This window comes from Colias eurytheme, chromosome 11 (assembly GCF_061535395.1).
Source record: "Colias eurytheme isolate Ceu_HAF_F1 chromosome 11, ilColEury1 Martin Lab GWU primary, whole genome shotgun sequence".
NCBI lineage: Eukaryota > Metazoa > Arthropoda > Insecta > Lepidoptera > Pieridae > Colias > Colias eurytheme.
In genome coordinates, this window is record NC_142990.1 from 9,017,035 (window position 1) to 9,033,216 (window position 16,182).

At 31.0% G+C, this 16,182-nt stretch overlaps 1 protein-coding gene and 1 long non-coding RNA gene across 3 annotated transcripts in view; one reads left to right on the plus strand and one right to left on the minus strand.

The window, feature by feature from the left end:
- LOC149904779 (very long chain fatty acid elongase 7-like) overlaps nucleotides 1–16,182 on the minus strand; it is a 32,467-nt gene that overhangs the window by 3,334 nt on the left and 12,951 nt on the right. The window contains exons 1-4 of one of the 2 annotated variants that reach the window (XM_090107202.1): nucleotides 4,407–4,532; nucleotides 3,468–3,621; nucleotides 455–645; nucleotides 46–126 (exon numbers count right to left, since the gene is read on the minus strand). In XM_090107202.1, the coding sequence (XP_089963328.1) occupies nucleotides 46–126; nucleotides 455–645; nucleotides 3,468–3,528 (333 nt within the window). In that variant the 5' untranslated portion in view covers nucleotides 3,529–3,621; nucleotides 4,407–4,532. Of the gene's footprint in view, nucleotides 1–45; nucleotides 127–454; nucleotides 646–3,467; nucleotides 3,622–4,406; nucleotides 4,533–16,182 lie in introns of those variants that run through there. The other variant, XM_090107201.1, reaches the window with a different exon arrangement.
- On the plus strand, nucleotides 13,931–15,386 carry LOC149904780 (uncharacterized). Its single transcript, XR_016457262.1, has 3 exons — nucleotides 13,931–14,462; nucleotides 14,586–14,647; nucleotides 14,722–15,386. It is a non-coding gene; the product is annotated as an uncharacterized LOC149904780 (long non-coding RNA).

Consider the following 16,182-nt stretch of genomic DNA (forward strand, 5'->3'; position numbering starts at 1 on the left):
TATACCTATTTTATATATATTTATCGAAATATTATTATTTCTTACCCGCATTGCTTCTGGTGTCCTAGAGAAGTCAACTGGTTGACATTTCCAACTGTAAGTCCTCAACCATCCTGCGTCGAGGCCCTGAAACCGTTGCGTTATTCATTACTTTCTCATTATTAATAAAATAATACTGATTAGGTATTATTAATTACACACGAAAAATATCTAACGGAGTATTAGATACGGTTGAAATCACAGGGTGAAATATCTCTACATTTAAACGAAAACCACCCAAAAGGCCAAAACTGCTCTAGATTATGGTAGAGGATAAAAAAGGGTTCGTAATATTATAGTAGCTGATAAAAGGTGTCAGTACTTTAGAGTAGGTTAATCAATTTTCATAGTTTGCGTAAACGATCTTTTGCCAACTAAAATTTTGATGGTAATAAACATATAAATATGAACGAACCTCGTAAAACAACCAGATGCTAACTAAGACTTGTATGAAGTTGTACACGACTAAGGTTTTCTGTAACTGTAGTGGTTTCTTGTCTGCCATATACCGAGGTCCCCATTTTAATGTGAAATACAGATATAGTCCTAATATTGTTAATCCTGGCACTGGGCTTTTGATGAGGAACCAATCGTTCGTTCTGGGATCTGAAAGATAAAATAACATGTAAATTATTATTATTTAATATTAAGTGTTTGTTAATATAAGACGCTAGATAATATTCGACTGAGGTCTGAGACACATGCATTGTTGAAGAAAAATATTTATTTTCACACGATTCAACAAACACAAAACATAAGTATAACAAAACATAAATAATAGAGCATCTAGAGATTCTTGGATATGAATGCATCTTCGAATAAATGTTAAAGTAACGTATAAAAAACAAAGAGCAACCTACGTTGGTTGTTGCATATCTGGATTTGGATAGGATAGGATATTAAAAGAGTTCTTCTTGCAAGTAAAGAAACGAGATCAAATCTAAATAGAAACTGGGCAATAAGGCCATCGTTATAATAACATTATAACATCAATCAGAATAACGCATAATAATAAATAAATAATTGTAATATAAAATATTATATGTATTGCCTTGGCACTTATTCATAAATTTTATATTCTACTTTAGCTTGAATGAAGCGTCATTATTTTCATTATAGTACCTAAGAATACGTAAGTATGTAGGTTCCAAGTGTTCAAATTTACCTATATGAAAAAGTTTTTGCATTATGTTTTCGTATTGAGATTTCATATTTCCATTTGGAAATGTGTAATTCCATGTATGTAGGTCTCCATGTATGTAGTATTTTGATATACAAATTTAGAAACTAAAATCTCATAAAGTTAATTAATCAGATAATATCTGTATCTACCTAGGTACTATTCTAATAAATCTGCTAGGGATATTTTCAGCGTGGAATCAAAAATAATAAATAAATAAATAAATAAAATGATATATCATTTGTCTATTAATGGAAAATCCTTTGTTATTTTAAATATACTGTATAATATATTATAATTATTTCAATTTAGTTTAACGATCAATTAAACATATATAAAGGTCACAGAATTGCATGCGTTACAAAAAAAGTTGACTTCATTAAAAATGCGTGTTTACCAAACTTTAGAATATACGAAAATAAATGTGCGACTAATTCCCACATTAATTGATAAATTATACATGTACTAAGCATTTTCCATTGCCGAGGTTGATTATATTAACCGCTGGTATTAGTTGAAACGTCAGTAAATAACTCATTAGCTAAATAACAATTACAAATTAGCAATTCGTATTCTTTTTCATTGTTAGTATGTGCTAATTTGGAGTTCAAAATGCAGTTAGAGAAATTGTCTACTTAGGGACGATTTTTCAATGCTTGGATAAAACTTATCCGTCCAATAAAGCATTAGGTACACGATAATATTAAAATGTCACGTAATTTGTCAAATACGGGAAATTAGAATACGTTTTTAAAACGGTAGTTGTATACATTATTCAACGAATAAGTTTTAACCTAGGATCTAAAAATCAGCCCTTAGTACCATTTGCTCTTGGAAGAAAATAATGAGTACCTATCTGTGTGGAAAATCAACACAAGAAGCCTATCTATTTTATCGATCTTATAATAACATTGTATGAGATACTTAAAAAAGTAAGATATTAGCTCAGAAGGGCGATTATTTTTCAATAAACTTAGAGTCGAGAGAGTAGTACTAACTGTAGAGTCGAGTCAGTAGAGTCGTGTCAGTAGAGTCGTGTTAGTTTTGTTTTATAGTCATTGTTAAAATTACTTTAAATAAATTAAATCATAGCTTTTGTAAATTGTGTTACATGAAAAATACTATATTCAATATGGGAAATTAAGTATTAAGTAATATGCTATATTAAAAGTTGGCACCTTCATAGGTATCTTTATAGAGTTTGGTTGTATATACAAATGTAAAAATATCTATGTTATAATTTTGTACTGTGGTCTGCCCCGAAATTAAAAAGTATGAGCATGAACTAATAGAATCTAAAGTACATATATTTGTCTATGCTATGAGTTTGCTTTTTATAAACATTCCCCGAAGTTAGATAAAGTAATCCAACAGTGTTTAATCATATGTAATTATTATAACGGCTATGTCCAATTTAAATTGGCCTTAAAACTAACCATAACTGCTTCCAGCTAATAAAAAAGCTAATAAAGTGTTATCTCCATTGCAATTTGATTTATAAAAAAAGGATAAATAATATTATAATAATTGATTTTTTTTTAATTTTTCAAACACAAAACAGCGAACTTCAGGAAAGTTCCTTCAACTTTTCAGAGATCTTCCCGTTTTTATTTAAAAAAAAAATTGGATACGTACCTATTCATATAATCTCTATGTGGTTTAAAATTTAACTAAATGATTGATAATAAAATAAAAATGTAATTTGTTTTTATTTTTTTTTATTGTTGGTTGTCAAATTACACTAATGTAAGTAGGTACTTAATGTACTTATATAATTTAAAATATTTATATTATTCAGCATAATATAATTAAGTTTACACTTACGTAAATACTTGTTTATAAACTTCGTTAATATATTTGAATTTATTTTCTACCTCTACCTAGAGTAACAAATACCTTTATGCAAAAATTTGAAATGTTTGACGTTTCAAACATTTCATTTGACGAATTTATAGCGTACTAAGTAGGTTTCCACCCGCGGCTTCGCCCGCGCATTCAAAGAAAAACTCGCATAGTTCCCGTTCCCGTGGGATTTCCGGGATTCTGTCATTTTCCCGGGATAAAAAGTAGCCTATGTCCTTTCTCGGGTATCAAAATATCTCCATACCAAATTTCATGAAAATTGGTTCAGTAGTTTAGGCGTGATTGAGTAACAGACAGACAGACAGAGTTACTTTCGCATTTATAATATTAGTATGGATTGTTTTTAGATTAAAATTAAATACATAAAATAAAAAAAAATACTTACCAGCTAAGTCCACGAATAGCCGTTGGTAGGTCTTCGCAAAAGTACTGTTTGACGTCGCCATCGCGGCTGTATCCAATTTTATTTTTTTGTTTTCTACTCTCGCGTCATAAGAGACCTTTCCGCATCTTATTTAGAAGGAAGATCTATGTGGACTCTGTGAACAATAATATTTTGTTAAACAATTTTCAGTTAGCAGTAAAGAAACGAAATTATATTGTCGCTTATCATCACTACATACTATAAAAAAAGTCGCTTTCTCTGTCCCTATGTATGCTTAAATCTTTAAAACTATACGCAACGGATTTTGATGGTTTTTTTTAATAGATAGAGTGATTCAAGAGGAAGGTTTTAGTATATAATTTATTATGTTTTAGAAAAAGCGGGCGAAGCTGCGGGCGGAAAGCTAGTTATCTATAAATTAAATAAATATAAAAATATTTAATACACTTTAAAATTTATCGAACGTGTTATTCCTGATCCTTTTGTATATGCTACACTTCTCGTTTATTTACTCTAGTTAAATGCTGTTATAATTCTAAAATATAATTACCTAGTATATAAGTTAATGTCTATAATTTATTTTTTTACCATAGTAATAATAGGCAATTATCGCTATCGGCCTAAAATCATAATAAAGAGGATAGTATGATAGTGTAACTTTCAGTAGAACTAAAGTTAGTAATATGAAACGCTTAACACTTAATTTTAATTTATATACAAGATCATATTTTATGTTCAGACAAAAATTGTTATTAAGTTTAGTTTCATAGAAAAGTTGCTCTAAAAAGTAACGATTACTTAAATAAATTAAAATATTGTAAAATACTATTATATATTAAAACTCTACTATTAATTCAGCTAATAATTATTATTCATAGCCGTTTTGTTAAAAGGCAAACCTATTTAATAATAAAAAATAAATTAAAGAATAAGTCTTACGGTCAAGTCACTTTAGCACAAAAAAATCATATAAAATTTATTCACAAATAAATTAATTATTAAATGTAGAATTAAAATATTCACGTAGAGCAACGCTTTTGACACTTCCTATTTTGTATAATAAAAAAATACGTATATTTATATCACAACCACTTCACAGTAGTGTTTTGCCGCAACTGAGCTTTTAATTTTCCGACCCTTTGACGTCCCTACCCATCCGCCATTTTGAAATTCAGCGAGGGCGGCGCGGTGGGGTGCAACGTACGTACTACGTCATATAATGTAGATTAAAATATTTTTTAATAAACAAGAAGACACGCATTAAACAATTTAATTAATTATATTGCAATTTTTTACAATTAGGTTTGGTCATCGTTCATTACGTGAATATTTGACAGAGCAATAAAAGTATTTTGATTGTTTAAATATTTTACATACAGGAAGTTACGCGTGATTTAACTATACCTAACTACTTCAATGTAATTACTTAGTCATTGTTTTAGTTTACTAGAAACATTAACCATTTTGAACTTTACAGGTCACCTTATAATCCTTGAATTATTTTTATAAGTGATGTTTACAAAACAAAATATATATTTGAATGACAATATTATGAAAGATATTTTAAGTTTATTTTTGGTTCTAGGAAGACACAAGTCTCTTAATAGTACTCTTATAATACTTCGGACTAATTTAATGAATAAAATAAACAATTAATGCTCTCTTTTAAAGTATTTTGTGTACAAAATGTGAAATTAATATAATAAGTTCTCAATATTCTTTATGTGGAAACGTGACTATATTTTTGGCTTAATTACAAGGCCCCGAATAATTAGTTATTATTTCAAGAATCATTTAGTATTATGGATAATATAAATTATGCAAAATTCTAATTCTGAATTATTTAAAAATTAAAAACAATCAATCATGCGTAACAACGTAGGTATGTACCTACCTATTACATACCTATAGTAGTATAATTATTATTTTCATAACTTCTACGATTGTAAATGATATGTAGGAATATTTGTACGAAGAATATACAGTAGTATTAAAATTAAGAGTACCTACAAGGGATGTAAAAGGTAAACTGTTTTTTTTTTTATAATACATAGGTTCATAAAATTATATTTTTCACCATTATCGTACGTTCCCTACCGTGAGCTCTACCTGGGCAGGAAGAGCATTGCTGCTTTTACTTTCTTCGTCAAATTTCAGATTGAAAGCTTAGATATCGTATTTATGTATTTGAAAATTTCCAATTATTATTTCTATTTCACTTTCTCAATCATTTGAACCATCAAATTATAAAAAGGAATCATATTAAACCCTTTTTAGGGTTCCGTAGCCAAAATGGCAAAAACGGAACCCTTATAGTTTCGTCATGTCCGTCTGTCCGTCTGTCCGTCTGTCCGTCTGTCACAGCCGATTTACTCGGAAACTATAAGTACTACAGTGATGAAATTTGATGGGAATATGTGTTGTATGAACCGCTACAAAAATATGACACTAAATAGTAAAAAAAAGAATTGGGGGTGGGGCCCCCCATACATGTAACTGAGGGATGAAATTTTTTTTTTCGATGTACATACCCGTGTGGGGTATCAATGGAAAGGTCTTTTAAAATGATATAAAGTTTTCTAAAAAACATTTTTCTTAAAGTGAACGGTTTTTGAGATATCAGCTCTCAAAGTCGTAAAAAGTATGTCCCCCCCCCTCTATTTTTATAACTACGGGGTATAAAATTCTAAAAAAAATAGAGGTGATGCATGCTAATTAACTCTTTCAACGATTTTTGGTTTGATCAAAGTATCTCTTATAGTTTTTGAGATAGGTTGATTTAACTGTAATTTATTATATTTGCTGCTACGGAACCCTTTGTGCGCGAGCCCGACTCGCACTTGGCCGGTTTTTTATTGTAGAGTCATGAACCTAAGCAGGCCGAATACTATTTCCTGATTATAAAAAAAAAATAAGAAGATCAAGAACACCCATGTATTCTTTTTTCAAAAATGTTAACGACTTTCACTATTTTCGAAGGAGCTCACTCTTGATTGTCGCGGCCTTGAATATTTTCTGTAAGCTTGAAACGAGTTTCTTTACGGAAGTCAAGGGCATTAACACGATGCGGTAAAAACAACGTTTATTGTGTCCGATTATGTAATTAAATTGTATCAATTATTATATGAGTGCAGTAAGATAAGACACAATATGTCATGTTTTTTTTAATTGTCTCTAACGATTTTTATTTCAATATTAATTCGGTACATGTCTTATCTCTATTTAATAGTCGACACTCGACATCTGCTTGGTCTTAGATTCCAATCGAGGGATGATATTTTTGCTTATTCAATATTATTTGAATAAATTCTCACGATTTAAGTTATCAATAAGAATATAGGCGATAAAATGCTTTCAGTAAAAGGATTAAATAAAAATGCCCATCTCACTATGGTTCGTCAGATAAAATATCTGGAAACACTTTACATAAATATATAATGGTATACCTCCATCCCTTTCACTCCTTCCTTCTTCCTTTAGAGTTTTCACCCTAGAGAAGTGAAGATTATTATGAATAGATTTAGTATTTAAGCTACATTAATCTGCAACCTTTGATGGTCAAAACAATTACTAATTATGTATAGTTTATCACCATATAATAAACGGATTGGAGTAATAATTTACCTACAATGGAAGTTACATTTTAAACGTTGATAGATAATTTATCAGTAAATGAATCGAATCATACATTATTGGAAACACGAACTACGCGTTAATCGTGAATTTGCAACGATTTATAAATGCCGAGATCCTTTCGTTGCGGCGCAATTTCAAAATATAACGATTCTGTCGGTCGTAATATGAAATATTGTGAAAACATACACCTGTTGCTAATTATTACTATCAGTTTATTAGCTATCATGATATTTCATGCAATTTGAACATCTTAATAAGTGAAGCAATTAAATGTAGCTAATAGCGTCATAGAGAATTCATCTTTATTCTTTGTTTCCCCTTTCCTATTGCATCCGAAGAAGGTTATATCGATTGCGTATCGATTTTCCGCAGACCATAAAATAATGTCTCATTGTATTCAAGTGTAAACATTATCTCTGAATGCATTGTACATATTTTTCGCAACATTCATTCATACTGACACCGTATAGTTTAAACGCTATCCATTTACTGAGAGCCTTACCGCAGCTTGGTTACATTTGCAATGGCTAGTCCACTCTTTAGACAAGGGATCTTGTGGACTGGTGGCTGCGGCTCTTTCAATATTTGCAGCAAGAATGCACTTTAAGCATCAATTCTTAAAGGTCATATTTGCTTATTAACATGATCTTTCGACACAGTCTCGGTTCGCTAGCTGTCCTAAATACCTCGGACCAAAGAGGGCCGTTCGGAAATCCCTACATTGGTAGACGATTACAAAAGATGCGTCCTTTTGTACGAATAACTTTAATTTCATTGTTTTCAATTGATATTAGAGTATGTACTCATATCTTTAATCCCAGGAAATATTCGTGTATATTCAAAATCATTTCCGACCATTTATAAATTTACTATATCATGTAGGTAATGCACATTTTTCCCTCAAATCTTCAGTTTCCGACACAAAACTACCTACTAAATGCCTATAATATAAGTATCAATTGTTTTCAACATAATAATTCTTAATACTTTTTTAAGTTCTTCCTTATCTTAGGAATAATTAGAATCAATAAAGGATGCATTATTAAATATGCTTTATATGATAACCTGTATTTCACGACGTTCATGTTCATTATATTCAATTTGCATTTATGAAAAATATGTAAGGAAAATTCGACATAAAAAATTTATAACGGAATCTTCTTTATAACCTACTGTTTTTGATCTAGTAACTCAAGCCTCCATCGATGTAACATAGTGTAAGTGATACTAGAGTACTTGAAAACAGGAAGGTTTCGTCACTCAGCTCAACCGACTGAGCAAAAACCTAATGACTTTACAAGTGCTTTACAATGACGACCTTTCCTTATAGAAGCCGCGAGGTATATTAGTTTCTTTGCTTCATATGAATTATAGTTTTAGTGAGCAAAAATTATAATTAGGGCCTTCAGTAATATTAAAATGGCACACGCAGTGAGAGGAGCATAACGTTAATTTAAAGTTTATTGAATTAATTTGTGTAATATTGTTAACTATATTTTTTATTTGATATTTACGTACCTAGATTGAATAGCTTTCAATGATTGTAAATTTAATGGATTATTTGCAAATTAACCTGCATCCTTGCTCCTAAAAGATGAAAAATCTGTATAAGTATTTAAAATTGTTTAAAATCTTAATCCATACTAATATTATAAATGCGAAAGTAACTCTGTCTGTCTGTCTGTTACTCAATCACGCCTAAACTACTGAACCAATTTGCATGAAATTTGGTATGGAGATATTTTGATACCCGAGAAAGGACATAGGCTACCTTTTATTGCGAAATATGTACCACGGGCGAAGCCGGGGCGGACCTCTAATTCGTATATATATGAACTTATTGGCTATAGCTATTATCTATAAAATCTGTATCATTCAATAATTATGTAATATAATGACCTTGTTTACATTCTTCGCGTTTAACCTACGAAATTAATAAGCAAATATAAATTTAAGATTATCGATGTTATGTGGATGAAAACCAGTTGCAATACCTTTTACATAATACGCTTGCCCTGGTTTGGCATTTTCTATGTTACTCGTGTTGTTTATGATACGTCACATTTTTTAGGTTAAAGAACAATCTAGAAAAAAAATACGAGGGGATCTTGAGTTGGGACATAGGGCAAATGAATATTAACGTATTTTCACACGTAACACTTTTTTTAAGTGTACAATTTCGTATAATTTCGGTTGTAACTGTCACACTTTAATTTAATGACTATGCTAGCTTTTATGGTTTATGAAAATACACGCATGGAATTTTGAATTCATAGTAAATCGAATTTTGGCTATTTTATATTTTTCTTTTTCAAACTACATCGATGCGAACTACTTAGTCCCATCCCATCAGTTATTATTTTTAAATTTAATATAAAATATAATAAACATCAATCCATCTTTAAATATCTATCCTAACGGCTTCTTAAAAGTACCGTATCAACCGTAGAAAGAACAATTATCATACTACGATGAAGTTTTTGAGTAGGTACTTCAAAGAGAACCGAAATCATATACGTACAAATATTTCAATGTCTGTGGTCGGTTCATTTTATAATAATAGACTGCGGTCGTGTACTACGTGACCAAGCCAACTAGACCCTTTTCAACTGTGACGTCACCCGCCCATGTCTCGGGTACAGATAGCAAAAAAAAAATATTAATAATATCACTGTTCGCTCTCCGCTATGAATAGTCTTATTTTTCCCCATTTCGAGGGCTGTCTATGAATATCAACACAGTAAAAACTTAAACAAATAACAACAAAAAACTTAACAGTCAACAACAAGCTTTAACGATTAATAATAAAAAGTACAGAAATAACTAGCGATGCGAAACATACGAATGCGTTGATGCTGCGAATCGTACTAAGGCGAACGCGGTACCTGAGGCGGTAAGCGGGCGGGGAGGCCGCATTCCACCCGAGCGTCTAGTTGGCTTGGTCGAATAGTACATGCAAGTTGCAACGGCGCGGACCCTATGATTTGTAAGTGGTCGCCATTTTTGAAAAACATGGGTTATTGACCTGATAGGCGGGAAATCAATAAACAAAAAAACAATTGTTTGAAAAAAGAACATGTTTTATGTATTACTGTTGTTTTGATTTCCTCATGTTTTTATCTAATACATACGTCCATGTCTAATACTAAAAAAAAATAATAAGTAATTTATTTTTTTACATAAAATGACGCGGATTGTCTAATGCGTTCGCAGATGAAAATAACACGGATTAAATATTTAATTCTTACCAAACGAGGTTTTTTCCAATCAATAATAATTAATGTGCGTTTTATTTGTGCTTGAAAATACCAGTTCAATGGCATTCAATATAGTTAACAAAAAATATTTTGTAAATACTTTGTGCTACAGTGGTGCTACATTATTTAATGAAAATATTAATGTGAAATAGTAGGTAATAATTATTTAATGTAGTTTTATGATGACATCTTGAATCTTTAATAGTTAGATAGGTATATGTATTAAATTAACTAATTTTCGAACAGTGAAAAATGACTTATTGCATAAAAATATTCTAATGTTGGATAATTGGATATGGGGCATTATCCACCTGTTCCGTTGAATTCTTTGGATCCTGGGTTCGATGCTAATCCGTGAACTGCTGTATGATACCAATAAAAGTATATATGTAATAATAATTTCTGTATAAAATTGTAGTTTGTACCTATACGTATATTTATTCTCAATTGGTCCATCTTATATATAAAAATGAATCGCAAAATGTGTTGGTAAGCGCATAACTCGAGAACGGCTGAACCGATTTCGATAATTCTTTTTTTATTATATTCCTTGAAGTACGAGGATGGTTCTTATGTAGAGAAAACGTAAATATGTACCACGGGCGAAGCCGGGGCGGACCGCTAGTTATAAATATAATAAACATAAAGTTCAATGTTATATTATTTTTGTTCAATGTTATACCTACTTATTAAATGCATTATCGGTCACGAATACAATTATTAAGATAAACAGCTTATAATAGACGTTACTAGCAATGATTTTAATAATATATAAATTAAATCCATACTTAATATTATAAATGCGAAAGTAACTCTGTCTGTCTGTCTGTTACACAATCACGCCTATACTACTAAACCAATTTTCATGAAAATTGGTATGGAGATATTTTGATACCCGAGAAAGGACATAGGATAGGTTTTATCGCAGAAATCCCACGGGAACGGGAACTATGCGGGTTTTTCTCTGACTGCGCGGGCGAAAACGCGGGCGGCAACCTAGTCTAATATATATCACACAACATATAACATGTTTTTCTACAAGTCCGTGGTGTAGCATTACACAAATATTTTTAAACTGAACATTGCATGAAAAAATACATAGAATACAGGATATTCGAAATTCATAGTTCATTAAACTATGGCATAGTCTTTGTCTAGACAATAGACAAAGATTTTAATTAATTATATAATATATTTTAACTATTTCGATAGATTTTAAAAATGCTCTTTGTTACACTGATAAACTAAACTCGATTGAATTTAAAGGTACATCGCACCTTTCTTTCGGACAGTAGTTGCGTAGTGGGCAGTGGCCGCAAGCTAAACAATTCGGTAGTAAAAACGAGAACAAGCTCGAAATGATTTTATCGAGCAGAGAGGAAGGGCACAGATTATCTAATACCTTCTACGTAACACGACCACAAAATATTCTTGCTAACTACATAACTTGTTTTTTTTTTTATTTGACGTAGCGTTGCACAAATTGGGCTTCATTTGTTTAAATGGATTGTTCTATAGTTAGATTGTTTTTTTTATTAAATTATCTAGGAAGAAACTGTAAGGATTTATCTTATTTATTATTTGATCAGGTTGATGAAGTAATAATTAAAGAAGAAGTATTGATAAATGCCTAATCGACGTGGTTAATGAATTTTGTCTTCATTTCAAATTAGTTCACTAAATAATTAAAACACTTAAAATTTTAAATTGCATTTTTGTTAATGCACCTACGTATTAAGCAGTATTTAAAATTCAAAATTGGAAGTAGGTAGGTATCTTTTCAAAGGTCACATGCAACGATAGCCTTCGAGCTTAGCTTCCGTTGTCAAAACGATGATGCATTCATTTTCTTAACAAGAATTTACACGAAACTTCTATATGTATAATCTTATATATATCTTTATATATAAAAATGAATCGCAAAATGTGTTGGTAAGCGCATAACTCGAGAACGGCTGAAACGATTTCGATAATTCTTTTTTTATTATATTCCTTGAAATACGAGGATGGTTTTTATGTAGAGAAAACGTAAATATGTACCACGGGCGAAGCCGGGGCGGACCGCTAGTAATCAATAAAAACTAGTCATTAAAATGAATAGATTTAGTATTGCGTTAAAACCGAGGCTTGTGAAGTGCAAACAGCGCGCTAAGCGAGCAATATAGACATTTCTTACTAACCCAATGGCCTACTTATATTGCTAGCAAGCATCTAGATAATATGTAATAAATATCCACCTACGATCAAATTTTATGGGGATCTTATTCACGATTATTTTACATGATTAATAGTTATTGACAAAGGCAGCGAGAAGAAAGCAAAGACAGGTAGGAAGATATTCGAAAATATTTAGCACATTTCACAATATTTGATTTATTTCATTAAATATCATATTTGTTTTATGACTAATCCTAATAGTAGCATTCCGTGTGCGACAACACAAAATAAGTTTATTTGTTTATCTTTATAAGTTTCTGTCACTTCGCAATGGAGCTATATTTTGATACTATGAATTTTTATCTATATATAAGGAGATAATATATATTTTTATATATAAGGAGATACTTCTTCTACTATTACCTTGTATTACTTGTATTCTGTGTTTTTTCACCAATTGAATGTACTATGTCAGGCTTTTTGTTTACAGGGGGTGCAGTGGTATCTTGTGTTAATTAGAAATCTTCCCATAGGTACCTAAGTATTTAACTTAGGACCTACCCATAGAACATGCAAGCACCTTATGTTGTGTATTCATTAATATAATATTATAAAGAGGAAAAGTTTGTAAGTATGTATGTATGTATGTATGTATGTATGGTTTTCACGCAAAAACTACTGGACCGATTTCAAAAATTCTTTCACCATTAGAAAGCTGCATCTTTACTGAGCAACATAGGCTATATTGCATTTTCAAAAAAATTAGAGATCCTTACCAAAAATGCAATAATGTAACCCAAGGTGTAAAAAAATCCTCAATAAAACTTCTGTCATCGCGTGCGCTGCGGAATCTATTGAAGATAGAACAAAAAAATGTTCTACGATATTATAGAATGGATCAATATCTACAAGAAAGTCCGCGATACCATATGTCCATCTTCATTTTTACGTTTTCAAAGTAAATAGAAGCGCCGACAGTAATCAAACCAAGTTATCCATACAATATATTAATCCTTATCCCATTAAATGATGTTTTATTATAGACTGTTTCTATACCAGCAAAATACTTTTTAAATGAAAAGAATTGGATATTCCATTCAAAAGATATAACGAATTTTTAAAAGTGTCAATCTACAGAAAATAGTAGGTATACTGTTCGAGCAGGTCGTAGTGCGGGGGTCACGGAGGAATTCTACCAATATGCGTCTTGACGGAACACAGTGGGGTTTTGGTCGGTAGGAATCCGACATAACCCACGGCCCCTCCCCCGGAGGCCGTGGGTATCTATGAAATATTTCCCCACTAAAACAACAAAAAAAAAAAGGCCGTAGTGCGGGACGGGGTAAAGGTGATTTTCATGTGATTAAGGTGCTGAATTAATTTTTCTAACATTTACGGCCCTTTTCAAACCTTCGTAATTTTTATATTATTAAAGTTGTCGTGATGAAAATTCTTGACAAGAAAGTTCAATAGTAACACAATACGTCTACCGTTTTAGAAACATGATTCCATGATATTTTCTCGATAGAAAAAAAATACAAAGTTCTCATTGTTATTTTTTTATAATCTCTGGCATCTTCAAAATAACAAACGTAAAGTTACGACTTTTTGGATATTAACTATAAAATATACAACCTATACGTCTACCGATTTAGAATTTTGAAATATGCGATGGTTTTGAAATAAACAAGAAATACTTTAAATTAGCGCGCGACCAGCCAATATAGCGAGAGCCGCCCTGTACCTTCCTACCCCGATCGCTGCACGAGTCATTCCCGCTACGGCCGTCACACGGGGAACTTGTGTCGCTCGCGCAATCGTAAAAAAGGGTGACAACACGATAAGACAAAATGAGACAAATGGGGACAATAAAGAAAATAAGAAGAAGAAACATAAAGGTTGGAGAAAAAAAGAGTGCTTACAATTGGAACAAATTAATGAAGAAGTTGGTTTTATTTTAAATTTGATGATAATTGTATTATAGACGATGTTTGATATGTACCCCTGTTTTAAGTACATAACGAATGTGTAAGATTTTTTTCATTTATAGCATAGATAATCTTTTCAGAAATCCGGAATCCAGAAGGAAAATAAACCCACTGATTGTTCACAATGTGAACCCACTCCTTCGTAAGTACCTTTATTCAGTCAAAAATGTATGTTATCAACGTTCTACTGGTTTTATCGCATGATTCCATTTTTAGCAAAAAGCAACAAAGTGCAAAGAAATAAAAAATCATGGTGAACTTAGTGGAAGTATGGCGGACGTGATATGGAACAGGAGCTCATTGGAGTAGTATTATATTTAAAAAAAATACGAAAAAATTTCAAGAATTACATTTCTTAGTAGGTGGTAGATAAGTATGTTGTATAAAGAATTTGATGTTGATATTTATTTCATTTATACTTACTACACCTGTGCGGGAAATTGCTTAGTACTAAAAAAGGTTTATATTCATATTTAAATAGTAATGTGAGTTTTAATTTCGAAAAATTTTGTGTAAGTATATTAAATTGAGTTCCTGGGTGATCTGGAAACACAATTGGGCCCGGAAGATGGCGCTGCAGTCACTACTCCTAATCACATGAACCGATTTGGATGAATATTTGTGTGCACATTTCATTGTTGTGGGATGATTGGTTGATTCGTTTTCACATTAGCTAATATCATGTATTTTTGTTGTAAACTTAATTTAATGTTTATAAAACATTATTATTGGTATAAATAAGCCAGTGTTCGTCTCACATTGCTGTACCTGCCTACCTACCCTACCAGGGCCTAACTTTGTTCTGGCTATTTTATTTTGATTATTTGTAATGAATAATTACAATTATAATAGAGTGCAAAAAATAAATACATGCGTCAATATATTTTGTATTTTTTTTTAAACAATTTTTCTATTTAAAAAAATATCATTCCGACCGCGGCTTTGCCCGCTTGGAATTAGGTTATATCGTGAATCCTGTTTTATCCCACAGAAGTGTTCAGTTCGGATAAAAAGTATCCTATGTGTAAATCCAGGCAATTAGCTATATTTTATCAAAATTGGTAATGTAGTCTTGACGTGATTAAGTAACAACTAACAAAAAAATATACAAATTAACATCCAAAGTTTCGCATCAGTTTTACTGTATTAGCGATATCTTCCACTCTTGACTTTGACTGAGAAGAATTAGGGTTTATAACTTCTTTCAGAAATAGTACCTTTCATTTCTGGGCATGATGTAATATCTACGTCAGCATCAAATTCTATCTAAATCAATTCAGTAGTCCGCGTTATTGATTACCATTTCATTTTTTCAGAGTAACAATATTTTTTGTTATTTTAAAGATTATTTATAACCTGTATTATTTTGTAATAAAGTAAACATTACGAAATAATAATAATTATTAATAATGTCTAAGTAGTTGTTGGAAAGAAGATTATTTGTTTATAAGCAAGAAAATATAGATAGCGAGCTATTAGACTCCGCCCGCCAAGCAGTGGATTTTTTTTTGTGTATCGTCTTAAAAATTAAACCTATAGTAGACTTTTCACTGTAACGATATCGCTATCTATGCGGGTGAAACCGCAGGGCATTGCTAGTTCATTAATATGAATACAAAATTAATCAACTCCATAATGTTAATGGAAACATTTTCGTTGGCTATATTTAACTTCTAG